We start from the raw sequence: 17,913 nt of genomic DNA on the forward strand, positions 1-17,913 counted from the left end.
AATAATTATATGAGATAATGATCATAATTAAGACAAAAAAGCGTGGAATAATATCAAATCAAAATTTATTTATATAGCACATATTAAAACAACAGTGTTGACCATAGTGCTTCACAGTCAATAAAAACATGAGACAGTTAAACAAACAATAAAAGAGGACAACAAACAATAGGTAACAACGCAACAAGCTAAAACAGCCAACTAGACAGAATCAAAAGCCAAAGTAAAAAAATAAGTTTTAAGACGTAATTTAAAAGACTGGATAGACTCGGCAGTGCGAATATGAACGGGGAGGTTATTCCAGAGTCTGGGTGCCACGGATGCAAAGGCCCGGTCGCCTCTCGACTTCATTCGAGTCCTAGGTTGTGCTAGGAGCCTGTGATTGGACGATCTAAGTGCTCTGTTGGGATTGTATGAATGGAGTAAATCAGAAAGATAACTGGGCGCTAAATTATTCAAAATATTAAAAGTGAACAAAAGAATTTTAAAATCTATGCGATATTTAACAGGGAGCCAATGTAATTTGGCTAAAATTGGACGGGGTGACCGTGGCTCAGGGGGTTGGGAAGCGTATCTGTAACCGGAAGGTCGCCGGTTCGATCCCTGGGCTCTCTGTCCTGGTCGTTGTGTCCTTGGGCAAGACACTTTACCCTACTGGTGTTGGCCAGAGGGGCCGATGGCGCGAAATGGCAGCCTCGCTTCTGTCAGTCTGTCCCAGGGCAGCTGTGGCTACAACCGTAGCTGCCTCCACCAGTGTATGAATGCTAGAGTGAATGAATAGTGGCATTGTAAAGCGCTTTGGGTGCCTTGAAAAGCGCTATATAAATCCAATCCATTATTATTATTATTATGTGTTCATGAATTCTCGTACCTGTTAAAAGACGCGCAGCTGCATTTTGAATTAACTGGAGCCGGCAAAGAGAGGAGTGTTGGAGGCCCGAGTAGAGGGAGTTACAGTCGTCCAATCTGGATGTAATAAATGCGTGGATAAGCGTTTCAAGGTCCTTTAAAGGAAGGAACGGCTTTGCTTTGGAAATCTGACGCAACTGGTAAAAGCTGTTTTTTACCACAGTGGACACCTGTTTCTCGAGTTTAAAAGAGCCATCCAGGAACACTCCGAGGTTTCTTACAGTGGACGAAAGATGGCTAGCGAGAGGGCCTAGGGCATCAGCTAACTGGTCTAGCGGAGTGTGACTACCAAAGACTATGATTTCAGTCTTATTCTCGTTCAATGTAAGAAAATTATGTGATAACCAAATTTTAACTTCATGCAAACAGTTGAACAGAGGTTGCAAAGAAGCAGTCACATCGGATTTCAAAGGTGAATAAATCTGGATATCATCGGCATAACAGTGAAAGGAGATGTTGTATTTACTAAAAATTAATCCCAAGGGCAACATGTACAAAGAGAAGAGAGCAGGACCGAGCACGGACCCTTGAGGCACACCACAATACATAGGGGCAGAAGCCGAGGAGTGTTGCCCCATAGCAACAGAGAACGACCTCTCTGAGAGATAGGATTTAAACCAAGATAAAACCTTTGAGACCAACAACATGTTCCAATCTTGACAGAAGAATGTTGTGGTTAACCGTGTCAAAAGCAGCAGACAAGTCAAGTAAAACTACGACCACAGAATATCCAGAATCTACAGTTAAAAGAAGATCATTAAAAACTCTAAGTAAGGCTGTCTCTGTGCTGGGGCGAGGTTTCAAACCAGACTGAAACTTGTCATTAATACCATTTGCATCTAAAAAGGCCTGAAGTTGTTTTAGAACTACCGTTTCCAATATTTTGGAAATAAAAGGGAGTTTGGAGATCGACCTGTAGTTGGTGAGACCAATTAGGTCAAGATTTTTCTTTTTCATAATAGGTTGCACAACAGCATGCTTAAAGACAGACGGTACACAACCTGATGACAATGATGCATTCAGCAGAGATAAGATACAAGGACCAATAATATGTAAAGCTTCCTTAAAGAAACGAGAAGGAAGAATATCATGCGGGGAACCAGAGATTTTTAGATGATCAATTATATGTTTTAAAGCAGAATAAGACACTGGCTCAAACTGTTGAAGGACAGTCAAGCATTCAGAAGCTGGAACTGGGTCTAAAACTGATGATGGATGAGATGGATGAGAAGCCCTTAGAGCTGAGATTTGTTCAGAGTAATACTTTAAGAATTTATCACAAAGAGCAGGGGAGGCATCCCTATAAGTGGTAGTGCAAGGGTTTATCACAGAATTAAAAGTATTAAAAAGTGCTCGGGGGTTGTGGCTATTAGTCATAATAATGCTAGACAAAAAGGCAGATTTGGCAGCTTTAACAGACTTTTGATACTTAGATAGTGAATATGTGGGACACTTTACCAAGAGGCCTGAAAAATGCATCATGACTCTTTTTCCATGTTGGACAAAAAACAAGAAGGAGCCTGAAGCTCTCTGTTTGAGGCCCATGCAGCATCAGAGCAAACAGAAGGAGCTGTTGGAGACAGGGCACTGGAATGATGGTGCTGTCATTTGGGAAAAACGGAAAGTTTAAAATAGATCCACTGCATTTTCCTGTTGAAAGGAGCCAGCTGAGGTGTTGGAGCACCTAAATGCCACCTAGAGATGCCAACCGTCCCTTAAAATACGGAATCGTCCCGTATTTCGAAACAAAAGTACACGTCCCGTATTGAGCTAATAAGGGACGCACTTTGTCCCGTAATACAGTGAGAATCAAAAGTAGTCTATAACTTTTAATGGAATTAACGCTTTGTTTGAAAACATAATTCCCAGCCCCTCTCCTGCTTTGTGACCAATGAGCTGACAGCACACTTATGACAATTCGAGTATGACAATTCAGATTACCGCTCATCTCATTGGTCGAGGAAAGGTCGCTTGCGGAGAAAATACCGGAAGACAACAGATGACCACAACAAGAAGCATGGCCAACAGGGGAACAAACGCCGACACTGCGGTGCAAGTCTCGGACGACAGTACACCTAAAGCTGGGCAGACACTGTGCGATTTTTTCAGTCACGTTATTCAGCTCCTGCTCAAACTGCACGATTGACTCGCAGGGGTTAGAAGTTGGTAGGTCACGATGCAGGTCTCACACTATACGGCCCGATGCTCTGATGCGACCTGAGAGCTCACACTGTGCCTCCATAACATGAAGGTTATAACAGAAAATCTGTCGCTCGCTCTCTCTGTCTCTCACTCACACAGACACACCACCACCATCAACTTTGCTAAATTGCTAATGAAAAACACTCATCAGGCAGCTGTGATTGAGCAGCAGTGTAAATCCAACTATTTTCACGGTTGTTGTGGTCGTGATAATTTTGTGATGCCACATCGAAAAGGCTCGGATGAGCTTTCCAAAGTTCTCCAAGTTGTGCCTCCATCGCTTGTGTCCAGATCACACGCTGCACAGCCGTGCTGCTCCATCTTTTTCACCGACGTTTGCGCGTGCGCAGTGTGAGCGCCTGTGGTGACACCCTCACGAGCGATTGATGATCGGGAGCTGCTCGAGGTGTTAATCGCGTCTCGTTACCCCACGTATACTACACGACGCACGATGAAGGCCAAAATCGGGCCGATCACCAAATCGGTCGCACAACTCAAAAATCGTCTCAAAATGGGCCAAAAATGGCACAGTGTAAGCCCAGCATTAGAGCAGCAATGTTTGTTGCTCAGAGAAAGAAAAAAAGGAGGAATGGGAAAAGGGAAACACCTGGCTGGAAAAGTGCACGATAACACCTTTAAAGCGCACTGCACTGTGTGCCGGCGCACTTTTTCCATAGGCATGCTTCTAATGGTGGGCACATGAAGAACATGAGGGGCGTGAAAGCTCGGGGAACCCTTAACCAATTTTTTGTCCACCAGGCCACGGCAGAAGCAGATATGGTATGTAAACACTGGTTTGTTTTTTAAACCCTCTGGTTAAGGTTAATATGGGCATGTGCAGTGAATATCAGCGCTATGTGGCCAGAAGTGTGATAATATAACTTATTTTGTGTAATAAACAACTGCAAGGATAGATGATTACAACAAATTGATGACTAATACATAAAAGTAATACATAGATGAATAATGATGATGAGTTATGATGCGTAATCATGGGAACAAGCGGGTTTACAAACAGGAGCAGCTGATTAGCATTAGAAAAGCTGAAATAATACCTCAGCTGAAGCCAATTGTACTAAATGCACTAAATGTGCACAGTTACAAGAATGTTTTTGTTCTATTGTTTTCTATTAATTTATATAAGTTTAAGTTAAGCAGGACAGAGTTCTTTTAAAGAAAGATTTACTTATATTCTCAAAAGTTAAGCATGACAGGCTTCTGTTTAAGAAAGAGACCTGTTTTACTGTGTTAATGTTGTCATTTTGAGCTAAAAATAAACGGCTAAATGATCATTTGTTTCCCATATGGTCATATCACAAAGAATAGAATATGCATCTACTTAAATCAAATTCAAGTCAAATGGTTAAAAAATAATTTCACACACAAAAAAAAGAGCTACCACACTGGGAAGGGTGAAGACAACTGGGTTGCCCGGCCCTGGCCACGAGGTGTCCCTTATTTATTTTTCAGGGAGTTGGCAACCCTAATGCCACCTGATACCTCCCTGAGGAAGTACTCCACGTGCATCCAACTGGGAGGAGTTGAAGAGACAGATGCACCTTCCTTCTGCTCTTTAGGAAGTGGCCAGTGTGAAAGAGAAAGACCAACTACTCAGAGAAAAAAGTAAATAAACGGAACACTGACCATCCATCGTCTCCGATTCCCATCAACAGGACTGAATATTTAATGCTACATTTTTGGCCTTCATGAAAACACTGTGCATGTTTACAGCCTGCTGCAACAAACACATTTGACTGTGCCTGACAGGATGGTCACTTAACATTTCCTTGTGCAATAATGCAATAACCTGGAGACATCAGGTGCAGCATCCTTAACGTGAATGTGAAAGCAGCTGGCGCTGCTGCGTTTGCGCCGCAGAGGGTCCACTGGTGACGTAATCTGCGCCGCTTCCACGTTTTGCCCGATGAGGGAGGGGGAGAGAGGGAGGCCCTGCCGCTGTGTCTCCAGTACAGCAGTTGCACACCGCGCTGTTGCGGGAGTGTTTTGCCGTTTCTGCGGGGCTTCCTTCGGCGGTACAAACAGACATTTGTGCCGTAACAGTGATTCCACCGCAGTGCAGCCGGACAGCAGCACAGGTAGGAGGCGGGCTCACCGTGCCGATCCTCGCTAATAACAGCTTTGCTGCTTTAATCATTAATAATGAATCGTTTACAGGACATTGTGCCGCTATGAGCTGATCATAGGCGCACCTGCTGCTTTGCACTGACTACTGGAAATAGCGCATCGTCCTTCTGCGTCTTTGTTTTGTAACCAGGAGGTCTGCAATCAGAGAACAAGCTCTTCGAGCAAAGTGCACTCAATTGTACTGCACGTGAAAACAGATTTAGCAGCTTTGCATGTTCAGCGACTTGTTCCAGCTCATCTCACGGATGGAGCCGGAGCTCAGGGATGCAGTGAACACCTGCAGACAGTCACCGGTCTGTGTTGTGGTCAAATACGTGTTAGCACCTGGAGTCTGATAACATCATGTGAAATATACTTTTATCATCAGGACTGTGTAAAACTCCCAATTTCTTTATATTTAATTGGGAAAATGTGGATACAGTGATTTACTGAAACATGTGCCAACACATAATGCAGCATATAAAGCAAAAAGTGAGTTTGTACAGTTTGAACCATATTAGCGGCTCATAGAAGTTTCTAGGCTTCTTAAACCATATTAACAGATGTGTCTGCCTTTTGTTCTGTTCTCTGTCGAGATGATCCCACATCGTTTCCACTGTGTGGGGTTTTTCAGTCCATGCATGCTATGAAAGCTGTTCCCAGTAAGAACCTTTCAAGAGGGCAGATTAAAAGTGGACAGTACGTTTCCTGCATTCATCATTCCATCACACATTTAGACCAGATCTCCAGCACAACTGGCTAAAATGCAGCGCCAAACCATGATGAAGCCTCCACCGTGTTTTACACTTGGCTCTTAGGCACTCACTGGTGTATTTGTATACTCGAGATGTGAACCAAACATTTGACATTTGGATTCATCATTCCAGTTTTTGTGTAAAAATTAATTCTCTTTCTCAAGAATGGTGTCTTGACAGCCACTCTTCCAGTTCAGAGGCTTTAAATAATACAAAAGTGAAAATGGTCAGGTACAAGGTTGGACTGCCATGACTGAAAAAGGCCAATGTCAAAGTCAAACTCTGAAAAAGGCCTGAAGAACTGTTGCTGAGCAAGTCTGTCTCTTTAGAAGTCAAATATAAAGAAGTCAGAGATGGTAGGAACAGCAACAGCACAGCAGAATGTTTGAATTGACATTTCAATGACAAATGTAACTTACTTGGAATAAAGAGTTTTTACTGCATTATCTAAACGACTAAATTGAAAAAGGACTTTTTAGGAACACTCGAGAAAATTACGTAATCTGATGTGGGCATGGCAGCACAACAGCATTTCAGTTACAGTCATTTGTGCCAACTTCCAGAGAAGAGCACTCCAAAAAAAGTTCACTTTAAACGAAACAAAAGTGCCAATTTGTGCAGTAATATGAGACCAAAGGAATTCATATTTCATGTTGAATACACTGATCTGAGATACTGTGCATGCATGTCGTCAGATTTATTTGTTGTTGTTTTAACTAAACGGCATGCATCAACCGTGTGTGTGTGCAGAATGGCGTCCCTCTCTGAGCAGCTGCAGGATGTGCGGAGTCAGGCTGAAGTGTGTCTGTATTCTGGGGGCAGAGTGGTGGATCTGCGGGCTGGGGTAGTGGCCATGGCTAATCTGCCCTTACCACCCTGCTCTAAATACCACCACATTGCTGCAGAAACGATGGTCATAGAGAACAGCTTTGGCAGAAACAGGAAGGAGGTGAGAAAGATCAACTGCATGTTTATTAGTCCCATCTGGAAATATGTCTAACCTCAATCCAGACTGAGACCAAGATTTTCAGGATTTGGCTACATCTCACACTCTGTTGTTTGGATCGTGACTTGATCCAAAGAATAGCAGGTAGACAACACAATGAATGAAAAAGAATGTAATCAAGATGTTGCAATGGCCCAGGCCTCAGCCTGATTGATATGCTGTGGTGGGAGCTTAATAAAAGTTTTGAAAACCTCAGCGAAGGTTGAGGGGGCCAGAGTTCCCCCGACATGCTGTGAGAGCCTGATAAAGGCATGCACTTCAAATGATTGCTTTCAAAGAGGTTTATACTAAATCATCAGGTTTACTTCTTCACAAGGCCAGAGTCCCAAAAATGAACGTGTCAAAGGTGTCCTGAGATTGTCTATGATTGTGTGATCCTGTTGGTTTAATGATGCTCCAGCTCAGGAGCTGAGAGACATACAGACAGCTGAGTTTATGACCTGAACACTCTGAACACTCGACAAAGGCTTCTGGTTTTGACTTCTACTACTCCTATAGCACTTATGTAGCAAAACTGTCCGAGTGACGACGCTCAGTAGTGGTGACGCTGAGTACTGCAACGGCTTCCTACGTGAGTATAAATGTGACTGCGGCGGGTACACCGCCCCCCACACACAGGCAGTTACAAATGTGATGTAAGGGTCGACAGGAAGATAGATGTTTGAATGTGTTCAGTGTTGTAGTATGTCACACCACTACAACCGAAACAGTGTGGGTTCAGCTTAACTGTATTCTTCTATGACTGGATGTGTAAAGCACTTTGGGGACGAGTAAAGCGCTGTACAAATACAGGCCACGTTTCAGATTAAAATTGATGCTAAAATGTGTCTGCTTCCTTTGCAGACTCTTGGATCTCTTCAGCGCTTATCTACAGCGCTTAACATCCTCGAAAAGTATGGCTGTAATCTGACAAATCCCAACAGGCCAAAGTACTGGAGGACTGTAAAACACAACAACCCAGTGTTCAGGGCCACAGTTGATGCTATCCAGGTAATGATAAAGTATTATCACTCACTGTCCCTCTTCCCCTCTGTTTTTCTGTTCCTTCATCTTTCTTTCTCCCTTTCCTATCCCATCTGTAATAACTGAAAATAAAATAAATAATAAAAACAAAGGCTGATCGAATGGACCCAAACGGCAAGGCTGTGCTGATCCACTTTGCAAAGTAAATCCGTTGGGTATCTTTGTTGGCTTTCAGACATTAATTCTGACGGCTAAGAAAGCAAACGGGACAGGGAAAAAAAAAAGGAAAGGAATGAAGGGAAAGAATACAAAGAGCTCATTGGCTGTCAGGCTGCTGTGTGAGACAGATACAGACATTTTTACCCCTCACATGTAAAAGGCTGACGGGGTGGCGAACGGTGTGGTTTCCCGAGTTTGTGAATTAGTTTCAAATCAATACCATCAACAACAAGGTTGAATTACAATGGCCTCAGTTGCCAGGTTGAAAGGTCAGAGGTCAAGTTTTACTGAAAAGAGGAGTGAAAATTGGCTGTGGTGAAAAGCTGACAGATCGGTGGAGTAGTCCAGGGAGCATGTGAGAATTAGATGCAAACAATGAAGTGGGAAAGTGGCAAAGAGGCAAAACAACATAAAATGTTGATTATTATGTGACCGACAAAGCTTTAGCTTCACTCGATGACAGGAAACTTGAATGGATGCAACAAGAAACTTGACAAAGTAGAGCACACACTCTCGGAGGGTCAAATAAGCGAGTATGAGACATATGAGTTACTCCAAAAGGAGAACGAAGAGTTAAGCGAAAATCTCCACAGATCAGCAAATAAACACAAACACAAGGAAGCAATTTCAACAATGACCAAGGAGATGAGAGTAATGAGCTTCTGAGGGCTGCAGGTGCACATTTTTCCTGCTAAGACATCAAAAGCCAGCCTTTACCTCTCCTAGTTTCTTGTTGGTGTGTGTGGAGGAGGTGGGTGGACCCACCCACACTGAAAGTCCACCACCACCAAAGATGATGGCAAAACAAGCATTTTTTTAAGGTACAAAACCTCGTCAGCAGGCGCAGTTCCTTCCCCAATCACAGATTAATGGCAGCATCTCTTTCCTTCACCCTCCATCTGTCCTTACTCTTCTTCAATGTAGTGACAGTTCCCGTGCCAACAGACTGCTATGCTAGCTGTAATCACTCAGCACGCTGTTCAGCTGTGTGTGTCTTAGTGTTCAAAATAATTTATGTTTCTATTATAATTGTGTGATGTTTGCCCGGTTGAGACTAATTAGTTGTGGACTCCTCTTTCTCTTGTTTTAATGTTTATGATTGATGTGATCATAGCTCTGTGTGAAAATGCCCGGTCCTACTGATGCAGACTAGTAGGAAGTGACAGAAATGTTCCAGTTACCACTGCTGGTACTAACCACTAACATTTCATTACCTTCTACCCTGTCTGTTATATTCCCAGGGAGGACGCGCTGTACTCTGTCTCTATGGTTACTCTAATCAGCAGCCAGATGGACTCAGTTTCCCTGATGATGTTACAGATCCTGATGTGGGCAGAGTTGCTGCGGTAACTCTGGAAGTGATGAGCCTGAGAATGGAACTAGAAATGCTTATCAAGGTTTGTGTAAACTTTCTGTATGCGTATTACTAGTTGTCCCTGTGCCGACGTGAGTTTGCTGCAGAACCAAAGAGAGTTTTAAAAGGTTGGCTTTGACCAGATCTGTCAGTTCAATGTAGATCAGGTCATCCAGTAATTGGAAGGTTAGCGTTTCGATTACTGGCTGCTCCAGTGCCAGCAGACATGTTAGCCCAAGCATCGACAATCCATTCGCAAATTGTGGCGTAACTCGCCCGGCGCTGCCTTCCACTCTTAGTGAAACAGTGGTCTCCATCGGTCATCCATCACTCCCACGCCGCTGGCAGCCTTACTTTGAACGGCCGGTTCACACCGATGTCCAGCGGTTGGAGTTCCTTGGTCAGGCCTCCTGAATAACAGCAAGCTCACAGTTCATTTGCTTCACTTGTTTTTTCACATCGGCTGTGAGATGCATAGAGTCATTGATCAACAGCGATGGTGATGTGTGGAAAAAACCACCTGGTCTCCTTACATACACCTCCCTCAGCCGCTCTTTCATCATTTCCTCATCCATCCAGCCCTTTTCATTTGCCTTAATGATGATTCTTGCTGGAAACTTCTCTTTAGGCAAAGTCTTTCTCTTAAAAATCACCATAGGCGGCAGTTTCTGTCCATTAGCATGGCAGCCAAGCACAACAGTAAAAGAAGACCATTGTGCGTATCGCTACCGTGCTGGTCCCCTGCTTCTCCACAGTGTGACTCACCGTCGAAAGTGAGCGGCACCTCGTCCATGTTTGTGATGTGGCTGGGCTGGATGTGTTTGGCGGCGATGTGTTTGCTGCAGTAGGAGCGGAAGATGGTCAGCTTTTCCTTATAATCCGCTGGAAGTTGCTGCGCTACCGTAGTCCTGGTCCGGATGGAAAAATGGCACCGTTTCATAAAACGAAAGCACCAAGACGGACCTCCTTGGAAATGTTCAATGTTCATCTCTTCAGCTAGTGAAACTGCTTTTAGCTGAATGGTGACCGTCGAAACGCTTCTCCCACTCGTTCTTTGCTCGATGATCCACCGCTCGAGTCTTTCCTCCAACTCGGGCCACCTCGCCTTATGTCCGCGGAAACCAGAGGTGTGGACTCGATTCACATGACTTGGACTCGAGTCAGACTCGAGTCATTAATTTTATGACTTTAGACTTGACTTGAAAAAATGTTCTAAGACTTGTGACTTGACTTGAAAAAATGTTCTAAGACTTGTGACTTGACTTGGACTTTTACACCAATGACTTGGGACTTGAATTGGACTTGAACCGGTTTACTTGAAAAGACTTGATATTTTACCCCAAATATAAAATTTAACATGCATATTATATAGAGATTGAAAATGTGACGTCATTCACGGGTAGAACCGCAAAGGATTCTGGGAACTCGTGGCAAGCGGTACTAGCGCACGCAGGCTTTCAATTAAAATCAGTTATACAGCGATAAAAAGAAACACAAAAATGTCAAGAAGCTGTTGTATTATTAACTGCAATAGCCGGTCGCATGACAGCCACGGGAAGCCGACGAGTAAAGAGATCGGTTGTTATCGGATTACGTCGTTGAAGAGAAATTGTTCAAGCCATGTTTCCGAAGTAACAAAGAGGTGACGGGTGGCCTGGATTGCAGCCATTCAAAGACCAAATATAACGTCCCAGAACCCTCCAGCTCACAGGTTAGTCTGCTCCAAGCATTTACACGAAGGTCAGTGTTTTTTAGTAGTTAATACGTCATTTTCATAACATAATTGGTGATATAGGTTACAAGCAAGTCTGGCGCTGAACAGAAATTGCCGCGCTATGCTCCTTTGTTTATTGTGCATAAATAGTGAATTGTCCTGACACAATATTGTGTTTCGCTTCTGTTATTATGGTACACTGACAAAAACATATACTTTTATTCACAGGATAAAACAGGTTTTTTGTATCACTAATTGCCCAGTACGATTACAGCATACAGTATTATTGTCACTGCTACATTTCTGTGATGGGTACCAGAAATTATTTCCACTACTAATTAATTACCGTTGAGCTCAAAGGTTATATTAATAAACGGTTAAGGAACGTGTATTTATGACGACGATTTGTGAGACTGGTAAACTTATGATACGTACGATGGTCTTTCGTTCTACACGGTGCATTTCAAGGTCCTGCACCCATCCGTCGGTAAACTGTACCTGGGCTTGTTGCAGTGACCTGAAGTTACTAAACTTCATGAGTGTATGCACTCACTCCAAGAACCGTGTAATTATAAATATGCATATAAATATGCTACGATGAGATAGCTGACTTCATCTAACTAGCAAATGTTGTCCAGGCTACGTTGGTGATACAGTTTTTTTTAATGTGTATGATATTTTTGTCATGCGATTTTAAAGCCAGTCCTACAACCGCATCCAAGAATAACATGCAGCTTATCTCAGAACTGTCGGTGAAAATTATTCTTGGAGCTAGGTTTAATTGAGCTGCATTTTAAAGAGGTGCAATTTCACAATTTGTGTATATTTTCTAAGTTCACTATTTTGTCATGTGTTGAGAAAAACACAGATTTTAAAATTACATGGTCTAATATTTACATTTAGCATAACTGCAACATTATTTTTTCGTTTGTTTTTTTTAAAGACTCGAAAGGACTTGAAATTCAAAGTTTCAGACTTGTGACTTGACTCGGACTTTTACACCAGTGACTTGAGACTCGACTCTGACTTGCCTGACATTACTTGAGACTTGACTTGAGACTTGAGGATAAAGACTTGAGACTTACTTGAGACTTGCAAAACAATGACTTGGTCCCACCTCTGGCGGAAACTCAGCTGCGTTTTCTTGACCTGTCGGAGCTTGTTTTCTAGCTTCCTCCACTTGTGAACCATCGATTCATTAATCTTAAATTCTCTCGCGGCTGCTCGATTTCCATGTTCCTCCGCGTAGCTGATGGCCTTCAGTTTAAACAGTGCTTCATAAGCGTGTCTATTTTCCATTTTCAGGGTTGTTAAAACAACGAGGTTCTGCATAACGCACATACCTGTTCTTTTATATACAATCAACGCCCACACTTCCCCCTTTAGCGTTCTCATGGTGTTCTCTACTACGTCCTCCTTACAACAACAACACACAGGGTGCACTGCACTTTTTGAAGAAAATCTAAGACTTTTATGTGCGCCTTATAGTCGTGAAAATCAGAATCAGAATCAGAATGGGGTTTATTGCCAAATGTTGAGCAGGTTTACAACATTAGGAAATTGCTGCGGTGCTTCAGTGCAAACATAGTGTCATAAATAGCACTTAAATAGACATGGAAAAAAATAAAAGTAGGGATAAGAATTAAAAGTGCTACGTGGAAAGATATGTGCATGAGATATACATGAGATATATACATGAGAATAAGAATTAAGAGTGCTACGTTGAAAGATATATACATGAGTGCAGGTGGTGATCAGTGCCAAACATAGAATGATGCAGTGACACAGCGTAGGGTCATGTGTTAGTGGTGGGAACAGTCATACGGTTATTGTTCATGTGTCCAACAGCAGAGGGGAAGAAACTGTTCTTATGGCGAGAGGTTCTGGTGCGAATGGACCGGAGCCTCCTGCCTGAGGGGAGCAGGTCAAACAGACTGTGTCCAGGGTGAGAAGGGTCAGCTGAGATCCGAGCTGCACGCCGCAATGTCCTGGAGGTGTACAGGTCCTGCAAAGATGGGAGTCTGCAGCCAATCACCTTCTCAGCAGAGCGCACAACACGCTGCAGTCTCTGTTTGTCCCTGATAGTGGCTCCAGCGTACCACACGGTGATGGAGGAGGTGAGGATGGACTCGATGATTGCAGTGTAGAACTGCATCATCGTCCGTGTTGGCAGGTTGAATTTCTTCAGCTGCCTCAGGAAGTACATCCTCTGCTGGGCTTTCTTGATGACATAGGTGATGGTGGGCTCCCACTTCAGGTCCTGAGTGATGGTGGTACCCAGGAAGCGGAATGAGTCCACAGAGGTGATGGGGGTGTCAGTCAGGATGATGGGGGGGAGTGGGGCTGTGTGCTTCCTGAAGTCCACAATAATCTCCACTGTCTTCTGGGCATTCAGCACCAGGTTGTTGTGGCTGCACCAGGACACCAGACGTTCAACCTCCCTCCTGTAGGCAGACTCATCCCCGTCAGAGATGAGTCCGATAACGGTGGTGTCATCTGCAAACTTGATTAGCTTGACAGACTGGTGGGTGGAGGTGCAGCAGTTGGTGTACAGGGAGAAGAGCAGAGGAGAAAGAACACAGCCCTGAGGGGAGCCGGTGCTGATGGTCCGGGAGTCCGAGACATTCTTTCCCAGCCTCACATGCTGCTTCCTGTCCGTCAGGAAGTCAGTGATCCACCGGCAGATGGGATCAGGCACATTCATCTGGGAAAGCTTGCCTCGGAGATGGTCTGGAAGGATGGTGTTGAAGGCAGAGCTGAAGTCCACAAACAGGATCCTGGTGTAGGTTCCTGGGGAGTCCAGATGCTGCAGGATGAAGTGTAGGGCCATGTTGATGGCGTCGGTATAAATACGGTATATATCATGTTTAACCTGAGTAGCGAAAGACGGCGGTGGGTTTGAAAACGATTTGCCGGGAGTCCGGTGTTCTCACGGCTCTAGTGAGCCTAGCCCCCGGCTAGCTATCGAGCTAGTGGGTAACAGACGTCTCTGAAAACGTCGGAGCGCTTTTGAAAGTATGCGGTGTCTTGATAAACTGAGCAGATATTTGAGGTTTACACAGCTACATTCTCGCCTGAAAATATGTTAAATGTTTATTTTGTGACCCAGAAAGAATAATAAGAGTAATATTAAAACTAACTAGCTGCCGCCATTGTTGGAAACTGAGCTGGGCTGCGCTATGAATTCTGGGACACAGCTTCTTCTTCTTCTTCGGGGTTTAACGGCAGCTGGAATCCTTGTACATGCAGTGCTGCCATCTTCTGTTTCAGTCCGTTATTACACTCTTAACTCCTGCTACTTATTCCTGCGTCTTTCAGGATCTTACAAAGCTTCAAACGATGCGTCGACTATTAAATCAGTCGTCGACAATCATCGTGACTATTCGACTAATCGTGGCAGCCCTAGTTTATATGTAACAAAGTCTCTTGTTGCATTTTCTTGTTTTTGGTCAGTGTGAACTCTTTGCTTTTTCCCTGAGGAAACAGTGAGTGTTCCTAAATATCGGGAAAAGTTGAATGTTGTATATGAATCTGTACTGGGTTTATAATAGGAAAACCTTTATAAATTCTACATTTATAAAACATTTATAAATTCTACATTTATAAAACATTTATAAATTCTACATTTATAAAACATTTATAAATTCTACATTTATAAAACATTTATAAATTCTGCATTAATTGCATGTAAAGTGAAGTATTTTAAGCCCTTTTCCCCAATTTTTTTCAAACCTCATACTCCACATGTGTAATAAGGGGGCCAATAATGGATCATAGAATCATGCTTACGTATCAAGTTTCTATGTGGATAAATAGTTTGTGGTGGTCAACAAATTCTAATGCAGTCAAATATTGTCATTGTGATAGAAAGTGGAAAAACTATGTTCATTATTTGAGGTAACAACAACAAAAACAAATTCCAGTTTTCATGTCCTGCAAGAATAATAATGTCACAAGACACTGAATAGAACTCAAACCAATGCCACTGCCAGCACTCTCCAAAATCACTCCATCATCAAAACCCTAAATCCTGGAAAGCAAGTCTTGTTCTGATGTTAAGTGATGCGTGACATATTCAAAGAGCTTTTTGATCTCGTACTGAGCTACTCCCACAAAAATATCATGCATTATATCAAATAAGTCGGAATTACAAACATTGAAATACTTAAGTGTGAATGTTTTTTCAAACCATATAAAAACTTGGGTTTTCCTGGAGAGACTGGCAATGCATTTCAAACACATCTTTTCCACGAAGGATCATCCTCACTGTATACGGTTTAAGAATCACTCTTCTCAATTAAACAAAGGCAACAGAAATGACGGCTCCTGAATGACTCGTTTAAGCCAAGACGTTTGTGTATCCCTAGATTATCTCCAGTGATTTGTGAGATTGTACCATAGAACTGCTCCCCAGATAATGGAAGACTTAGCCCTTAGCTGTCCAGTGTTTATATCATTGATCAACGGTTCCAGTATAACATAAAAACCGTACTTGTGGAGATCTCACCTCTGAAAAAGTGATCCCAAATGAATGTTATTCAAAACCAAATTAAATTTGAGGCAAGTGTCTTACAGCAGAATAAACTCGGCCAATTTTGTGAATTCCACGTCTGGAGCCGAGGGGATTGGCTCTTTCAAATGTTCAACTCTTAAATGTGAAGTTGACTTCTGACTGTTGGGATACAGACACATGAAACAGGTCACATACTTTTCACTCACTGCAGGGCTCGCAAAATTTCAAAATCCCTGGTAGCCTTTCGGGCAGGCACTCTTCAGCTTTTGGTAGCCAAAATAAATTTAAGTAGCCCGAATTTAAAAAAAAAGAGCAATTTTTTGATTGGTGTTTTGTTTCCTTTACAATGTTATACATTAAAGCAGCGGTCCCCAACCCCCGGGCCTCGGACCGGTACCGGTCCGTGAGTCGTTTGGTACCGGGCCGCGAGAGTTGAGGCTCAGGTGTGAAATGTATAGTTTTCAGGGTTTTTATCGGTTTTCAGCGTTATTTTGTTATCGTTTTTATCGTTAACTCGGTTTTCCTGGGTCTTTTCACGTCTGTTATGAATAAATCTTCTTTTTTCGGTACTGGTACTAGTTTTATTTTGTTGTATTTATCCGCGACACCTTAAAGGCCGGTCCATGAAAATATTGTCGGGCATAAACCGGTCCGTGGCGCAAAAAAGGTTGGGGACCGCTGCATTAAAGTATAATATTGTAAAGGAAACAAAACATCAATCAAAAAAAAGTTAAAACACAAATTACAACAACTGTATAAAAATTACAATCATCAACTCAAATACTTGGTTCTAATTGAACAGAAATTTCTATGAACTTGTAAGAACTGTAGAACATGAATCAGTCTGTGTTTATTGTTTATTGTTAGTATGTTTTTTGCAATTGTTTTTTGTTCTGGGAAAGATACTGCAGACTGAGCAATAATGCATTTCTTGCATTTCTCATGGGCTCTGATGGGGTCTTTCTTAAAATGACTGGTCCCAGTAACAAAGGCGCTTGTCGACTCAGAAATGGAGGGAAACTCATGACACACCTGGCAGAACATCATGTTATTTAGCTCATCATATTCCAACCACAGAAATTCTTTTGTCCATGAAACAAAAAAAGCTGCGCTTTCTTTTTGCCTCATTGTCTGATTTGTCATAAGTTTTCTGTTTTGTGATCAGCTTTTCTTTGCTGTCCCGTCTTCACCCTGACCTGTCTCATTTGGCTCTGCAGAACTAAAATACCTTCATAAATTCATCTGCTTTTACACACATACTTACATAACAGTCAGCGATTCTCTGCGAAATGAACCTCTATGACATGTTTAAGCTTGCTGCAGGAGATTTCACTTGTCACGTTTGAATAGTAATCTAACGATTGGTAAGACGATGCCAGAGGAATTGGTGCGCAATTGATCTGTCACTCACCAATCAGTGCTGCCGCTCTCTATATGTAGCCGCTAAACTGGTGGACCTAAATCTTCACCACCACGTCTGTATACATACAAGCAGAAAGGGGAGTGAGTGGGTCAGCGCTCAGAGCACAGAAACTTAGCTGGCTTCAAACACACCATTTATTTTCAGGATAAAACACAGTCAGAGCCCCGAATACAAGCTAAAATCCCCGTATACAATAAAAATAGTGTTTGCAACCTGCTAAAAACCCTGCCGGCAGGAATGATTAAACACTAAAAACACAAAGCTAAATGAATGTTTTTCCCTATGCTAAAAACTCCCCCCAGGGTCCTAATTCTCACAGTCCAGCAACACGCGGGCAAATTCTCCTGAGCTGAAAGAGACAGGAACTCCTCTTCCGGGATGGGGAATCTCGCCAGCAGAAGACCAGGGAGGAGGCTCCTATCTCCACCTGACTGTGCGCAATCGTGCAGTCCAGCCACTCTCCACCTCCTCGCACGGCCTCCCTCGTAGCTCCGCCCTGAAACAACAGACACGGGCCAGCAACGTTGTCGGCGCAGCCGCTGTTACCCTTCCCCGGCAAAGCTACGCCTAGCGCCCAACAGTGGGAAAGCAATACTCACAGATGCAGGCAGAAGCGTACCCCTGCCCTACTGTGGATTTCACGCGTCGCCTCCCACGGTTGCTATTCTGTCCGTCGGGACTGGATCGCCGGGTTATGCTGGCCGATCGCCGAATGTCTCGTGGCGCCCCAC

At 43.2% G+C, this 17,913-nt stretch overlaps 1 protein-coding gene across 1 annotated transcript in view; it reads left to right on the forward strand.

The window, feature by feature from the left end:
* Positions 1–5,073: 5,073 nt before the first annotated feature.
* rnf31 (ring finger protein 31) overlaps positions 5,074–17,913 on the forward strand; it is a 56,428-nt gene continuing 43,588 nt past the window's right edge. The window contains exons 1-4 of the mRNA XM_085389402.1: positions 5,074–5,207; positions 6,741–6,939; positions 7,840–7,986; positions 9,420–9,575. Coding sequence (XP_085245528.1) covers positions 6,742–6,939; positions 7,840–7,986; positions 9,420–9,575 — 501 coding nt within the window. The 5' untranslated portion in view covers positions 5,074–5,207; position 6,741. The remainder of the gene's footprint in view (positions 5,208–6,740; positions 6,940–7,839; positions 7,987–9,419; positions 9,576–17,913) is intronic.

This window comes from Rhamphochromis longiceps, linkage group LG18, assembly GCF_057381845.1.
Source record: "Rhamphochromis longiceps isolate RC_006_pf linkage group LG18, R_longiceps_female_GT1.1, whole genome shotgun sequence".
In the NCBI taxonomy this organism is placed as follows: domain Eukaryota; kingdom Metazoa; phylum Chordata; class Actinopteri; order Cichliformes; family Cichlidae; genus Rhamphochromis; species Rhamphochromis longiceps.